Source organism: Grampus griseus, assembly GCF_964374135.1.
Source record: "Grampus griseus genome assembly, chromosome: 5".
Lineage (NCBI taxonomy): Eukaryota > Metazoa > Chordata > Mammalia > Artiodactyla > Delphinidae > Grampus > Grampus griseus.
In genome coordinates this window covers 86,428,302-86,434,904 of record NC_138998.1, presented here as the reverse complement: position 1 = coordinate 86,434,904, position 6,603 = coordinate 86,428,302, and the positions used below count along the sequence as shown (strand labels likewise).

Sequence of the window (6,603 nt, the reverse complement as noted above, 5' to 3'; positions counted from 1 at the left end):
TTTTGACCCACCTCCTAGAGAAATGGAAATAAAAACAAAAATAAACAAATGAGACCTAATGAAACTTCAAAGCTTTTGCACAGCAAAGGAAACCATAAGCAAGACCAAAAGAAAACCCTCAGAATGGGAGAAAATATTTGCAAACAAAGCAACTAACAAAGGATTAATCTCCAAAATTTATAAGCAGCTCATGCAGCTCAATAACAAAAAAACAAACAACCCAATCCAAAAATGGGCAGAAGACCTAAATAGACATTTCTCCAAAATGGATATACAGACTGCCAACAAACAGATGAAAGAATGGTCAGTATCATTAATCATTAGAGAAATGCAAATCAAAACTACAATAAGATATCATCTCATACCAGTCAGAAGGGCCATCATCAAAAGATCTAGAAACAATAAATGCTGGAGAGGGTGTGGAGAAAAGGGAACACTCCTGCACTGCTCGTGGGAATGTGAATTGGTACAGCCACTATGGAGAACAGTATGGAGGTTCCTTAAAAAACTACAAATAGAACTACCATATGACCCAGCAATCCCACTACTGGGCATATACCTTGAGAAAACCATAATTCAAAAAGAGTCATGTACCAAAATGTTCATTGCAGCTCTATTTATAATAGCCAGGACATGGAAGCAACCTAGTGTCCATCATCGGATGAATGGATAAAGAAGATGTGGCACATATATACAATGGAATATTACTCAGCCATAAAAAGAAACAAAATTGAGCTATTTGTAATGAGGTGGATGGACCTAGAGTCTGTCATACAGAGTGAAGTAAGTCAGAAAGAAAAAGACAAATACCGTATGCTAACACATATATATGGAATTTAAGAAAAAAAATGTCATGAAGAACCTAGGGGTAAGACAGGAATAAAGACACAGACCTACTAGAGAATGGACTTGAGGATATGGGGAGGGGGAAGGGTGAGCTGTGACAAAGAGAGAGAGAGGCATGGACATATATACACTACCAAACGTAAGGTAGATAGCTAGTGGGAAGCAGCGGCATAGCACAGGGAGATCAGCTTGGTGCTTTGTGACGGCCTGGAGGGGTGGGATAGGGAGGGTGGGAGGGAGGGAGACACAAGAGGGAAGAGATATGGGAACATATGTATATGTATAACTGATTCACTTTGTTATAAAGCAGAAACTAACACACCATTGTAAAGCAATCATACTCCAATAAAGATATAAAAAAATAAAAATAAACACTTTATGTTAATTTTCTTTATAAGCAAAGGACTAAAATCAACAAGAAATTATTGGATCACTGCCTAACTCATTTTCTATTGCTATTTGTCTGCTACCTGTACTATCTTAATTCCTTTTGTTTGGTGCTTGTCAGAACCATCAGTGTGAGAATTTATTTGGGACCTTGACTTCTAGATCACTGTGGGCAAGTTTCATCTCTTTTTGAAGACTGTACATGAGGAGATGGCATGGAGGAGTGAGTGGATACACAAGGCTCTTCACAAACATGAGAACCTGCAGAAACCATTTATGACTATCAACCCTTTTTCATCTAAGAAAATAGACTTTCTTTTATCCTCTAATCTTCCAAATGTGAATTACCCCTCTTTCCCTAAACTTTCTTTCTTTGGAAAGAGTTGAAGCTCCCATCTCTTCTCCCTGCCAGTATTTCATCAGTGCTGATAAAGCTGTAGAGAAAAAACCTCCTTGAGTCTTCCACCATCTGCAGACTTAGAAAACTGCTTGTGTTGCAGTGGAACATAAACCACAACTGGGAAAGAGCAAGACCTAGACACCAGCATCTGGAGTGGAAGACAAAAGACCAAGGCTATTATTGTACTGGGGGCTGGGGATGGAGATTTGGATTAATAAGTGATTTTTTTTTTTAGTTTGTTTAAAAAAATGTTCCATTATCTTTACAACAAGAATACATGTTTTGAAAGCCAGAAATTTTGGCTTCTTAACTATGGTCATTTGTTCTTGGGTAAAGAAGGTCATGGTTAATGCGCCCATTGCATCCTACATAACGTGAGGATAATAGCCACTGTCAAGGAAAACCGTGTGAACTTATTCATCTAATATGTATTAAATTTTAATCAATAAAAGAAGAAACCTGTAAAAAAAAAAAGATAATGAAAAGACAAGCCACAGAGTGGGAGAAAACATTTGTAAAAGACACATCTTGTTAGGATAAAGTGGCATCTTGCAAGCTTCTTACATGTGCAACTGGTTTAACTTATTTTGGTATGTAGTGTGAGGTACAGACTTTAGTTTTAAATGGGTGTGTAGTTTTCTAGGCATCAATTTTAAAGATTATACCTTGACTTTGTCACAATCAAACTTCCCAGACATACTTAGAACTATTTGTGGATATTCTTTTCTGTATAATTTGTATATGTGTTCATTCATGTAGTAATGCTACAATGTTTGAGTTGTAGTGGCTTTATAGTTAAGTTATATAGCTGCCTGCTAATTAACAGATACTCAACTTCTAATAAAGTTTATTACTTGTAAAAAAAAAAAAGCAACACAAAATCTGAAACCAGAGATCATGCACTTCCTCATTTACAAATGCGTCAGAAGAGAGGTGGACACCCTTTCTCCTGTTTGTGAGCAAGGGGTCAAGACACATGAGCAAAAGAGTTTCAAAACTAAGTGCTTATACAGATCTTTCCTTATCTGAAACCTGTCCTCTAAATTTGGAGTAAATAAACCTTATGTGAAAATCAGTATGGGAGACGGGTTGGAGATATGGCAAACTAGGCTCCAATTGATAGTTTTTCTATGATAAAACAGCTCATCCTGAAACATCTTATGATAAGAAACAATAACGGTACTAAAGTATTAATAGCAACACTAACATCTACCTTCCTTTGAGCCTTTAATAATAGGCTCTATGACTCAAGACTTTATGTACATTATGCCTTGCCTGTATTAAATTGAGAAAACATGCACATAAATATAGTTTGGATAATTTGAAATTCATGTAATAGCTTGAGCCCATTTCCAACGGTCTATTAACTCTATTAAAACTCCATACTTTCTAAAACAGGAAATCAATGACTTTTTAAAAAAAATAAAGGTTTCAAAGCATGACTGATTTAGAAATGGGCCCCATTTTACTCCAGGCACTGAGTATGACATTTAGCAAAATTCCTAATTCTAATTTGAAATCGTCAACACACCATAACACAAAAGACTTCTTCAAGGTCAATTTTTACCAATTACCTCCAAGGGAGTCTTAAGGATCTTTGCCACTGCTCTTGCAATTCATTCTATTCCCTTTCCAACTACATTCTCTCAACAGTACAAAGCCCTGTTGTAGGAGAGAAAAGAACAAGACAAACATATTGGTCATCTTCTCTAATTCCAATATAGTAACCATCAAGGTCAGTCTTAAGGAAGCAAGAAAATATACAACTTCCTTCCTATGCAGATCCTTTACACACTTATTGATATTTCTACTTTTATTTATTAATCTTATATGAGTTGGGAAACTGGGACAAGTAGGAAATAACAATAGGTAATTAAAGTTACAGAGAAACTCTCAAACTCTTCTTAAACCTACTCCCTCCTCCTAGGAGGGTATAAGATTAATTTAAACTCTTATTTTCTATCCTGGGAAGAGGATTAACCCAGCATACCAGAACAAGGGGGAAGTGAAATGATCTAGAACTTTTTTTTAAAGTACTTATTGTATTTGGGATTCTCAGAAGAACTCAGGATTCTGTCAGAGTCTGGCTAAAGAATGCCAAGGAAGGAGCATTACCTAGTGTGACTATGTTTTCAATACAGAGAGAACACCGCAGGCACACTTCAGAAGCCAGGTATCTTACTAACAAGTAAGAAAAAGAAAATGAAACAATGCTTAGAGATGGGAGAGTAATTGTGGCATCATGTGAAAGAACAGTAATCACCACCACCCGCTGATTTGGCATAGCCAAATCAAGTAGAAAGTGGCAGAATTTCAATGAAGTACTGAAAATGAAGAATGCAAAATGAATCTCCAGCTAAAGGTTAAAAAGAAAAAATGAGAGGAGCTGGGCATAAGAAATCTCTACTTGGTGATAGATATCAGGAGACATTACTCAAAATGATGAAACTGTACAACTTCCATCCTCAGGGAAGTTAGTGAAAATTAAGCCAACTAAATACATGAGTGAAATATGCATGAATTTGGGAACCACTGCTCCAGAGTGAATCCTACTTCAGTCTAATGGGAGGAAGTAAGAAGCAATCCCACTCCTGGGCACGGTATTAAAAGCCTCAAAGTTACTTTGCTTTTACTACCTCTTTAGGCTTGAGGATCTCAACTTAAAAGCAGCTCTTTTAGACAGACAAGAGCTCAACTAACAGGAACAATGACACAGAGAAAACTATTAAACTAAACACAAGGGAAACCTAAATTAATTTCAACTGGCTACAGACTCTACAGACTTCAGTGAGGCTGTACTTTGTTTTTGCCTAGAACCCTCAGCAGACCAGGTCTCAGAGCCTTAGCATCACCTCCTGTCTCAGCTTGCCTGGTGCCCTCTCCTCCAGGAGATTTCCTCTTCCTAGACCTTGAGAACGTCTGGCAGACACAGCTTAAAAAACAACGAAGACAGAGTGGTGGTGATGCCAAGGATGTCACTGCAGGAGAAGAGGGCCTGAGCTCCTGGGACACTGAGAGCTCACATGGCTGGATCTGACATTCCTGATGCATCATACAGGTACCTTCATCCTGCTGACTCTGTAATCTGTCCTGCAAGTAGAAGAAAACGTTTAAAAGCCCTCAATGCAAATGCACTATACAGAAAGAACCTGACCTTCAGAACCAGTTCTTTCATACTCTATCTGGGCCCAAGGATCCTAGTTTGTTTCTCAAGTTCCTTATCCCCAGCTCCTCCCACCCCAGGTGAAGAGTTGTCGTTATTTTCCCTTCTGGAGTAACGCAGGATCCCCCATGGAAACTGCATGCTGAGGTTGGCAGAGGCACCATCAGCCTGGATCACTGAATGCCTTTGTGGTACCCACGTCCTCTTCCTTCAGCCTCCATCCTGGAACCACTTAGAATTGTTATTTGGGAAAGAAATACATTTTTAGAGTATTGAGCCATTATACGTTTGGGTATATGCTTGGTGTGTGTGTGGCAAGCCCAGAATTTTTCTACCCCATGCCTCATCCCTACCTCATTGGGAAGGTCAGGATCACTTTCCTTGGCACTGAGTAGGGTCATCTTTTTATCTACCACCTCATCTTCTTCACTTTGTGGTGGTAACAAAGGCGTTGGAAGAATGTCAGGGCAGTGGGTCTCCACTTTCCTCTTCCTCTTTCTCATTCTCTTTGTCCTTATGACCTTTCTAAGATGTCTATGTTTTTTTGGAAGTGGATCTAGCTTTCTCTTCTGGACTGGAGGCCTGACAGGATCTTATGAAACATCACCCACATGACTTCCAGATGTCCCCTCCCATGGCTCTGATGATAATTCCAAACTTCTCTTCAGAGGGTCATTCTCCCATGGGTGGAATCTATCCTCTGTATCTTGAGTATCTGGTGATATGCTCAAGTCATCAGCGACATGGTTTGGGATGCAGGCTGGAGATTCCCAACCTCTCTCATCTAGGGTTTTTTTTTGACCCACTATGCTGACCCCAGCCATCTTTGCAGAAACAAGGAGCTCACAACAAAAGGACCAACAGTCAAATGCTAATGGAAGTAGTTAGTTCCCTGACTCCAATGATTTACCCTCAGCTATCATAGACAAACAGCTGTACTGATCTCAGATTTCCCCTCTGGACTTATCTAAAGGAGTTCAATGGCCTTCAGAAATAGAGTCCTCAGGTTGTTCTTCTTGGCCTGGGAGATCTCAGATTCCCTAAAAGGAGAGAGCAAGTCACTGAAGTAATTGCTCCATGGACAGTGGAGTTCCTCCTGGTCACACAAAATCCATGATTTAATAAGACTCGGCCAAACCTAGCATAAATTCCTAGGCAGAAACTTGCCAAATTTCCAGAGCAGTATTCTCCATGTATATCAGAATCACCTGGGGTACTTTTTGAAAAAACAGATTTCTGGGACATACCCCAGACCTACATTCAGAATCTCTAAAGCTGGGTTCCAGGAATTTACATTTTTCCCCAGTAACTTAAGTGATTTTCCTGCACTATAAAATTTGAAAACTACTACCTTAGAGGGACACTAAATCCAGTATTCTATGGAGTCATAGAGATGACTATTCTTTAAAAACATTCCACTTTTCCCCTATAGGTTTTCCCTAATCATCTCAGCCAATAATGATTTCTCTCCTCTGAACACCTTTAATAATAATCACTAAATTTGGAATGTTATCCTTTATTATTTTCTATTATAATTTAACTTCTGAACATTGTAACTATGTCTCTAACCAGATTATAAGCTTCTCAAGGGCAGGGAGTCTCTTAGACTTGTTAGTTTTCTACAGAGGCTTGCCAGGTGCCTAATGAATCGAATAAGTGAATGAAAACATGAATAGGTTTATATCCCAGTGTACAGTGATTGTATTAGATGAGGCTTTTCTGTGGGAAGAGCTATAGAGTAACAGAATGCTAAGAAGGACATGGGCCCTGGGGAAAAACCTAATCCAATTCCTAAAGTTTACAGATG

The 6,603-nt window shown here is 38.8% G+C and overlaps 1 protein-coding gene across 1 annotated transcript; it reads right to left on the bottom strand.

Annotated features, from left to right (window-relative positions):
* Positions 1 to 4,417: 4,417 nt before the first annotated feature.
* Positions 4,418 to 5,299, bottom strand: LOC309823167 (uncharacterized protein NECTIN3-AS1-like; the record flags this gene model as incomplete). The annotated part of the gene is made up of 2 exons (XM_082655325.1): positions 4,418 to 4,723; positions 5,150 to 5,299. 2 exons carry the CDS (start codon positions 5,297 to 5,299, stop codon positions 4,418 to 4,420), a joined length of 456 nt encoding a protein of 151 aa, XP_082511451.1.
* Between the last annotated feature and the right edge of the window lie 1,304 nt (positions 5,300 to 6,603).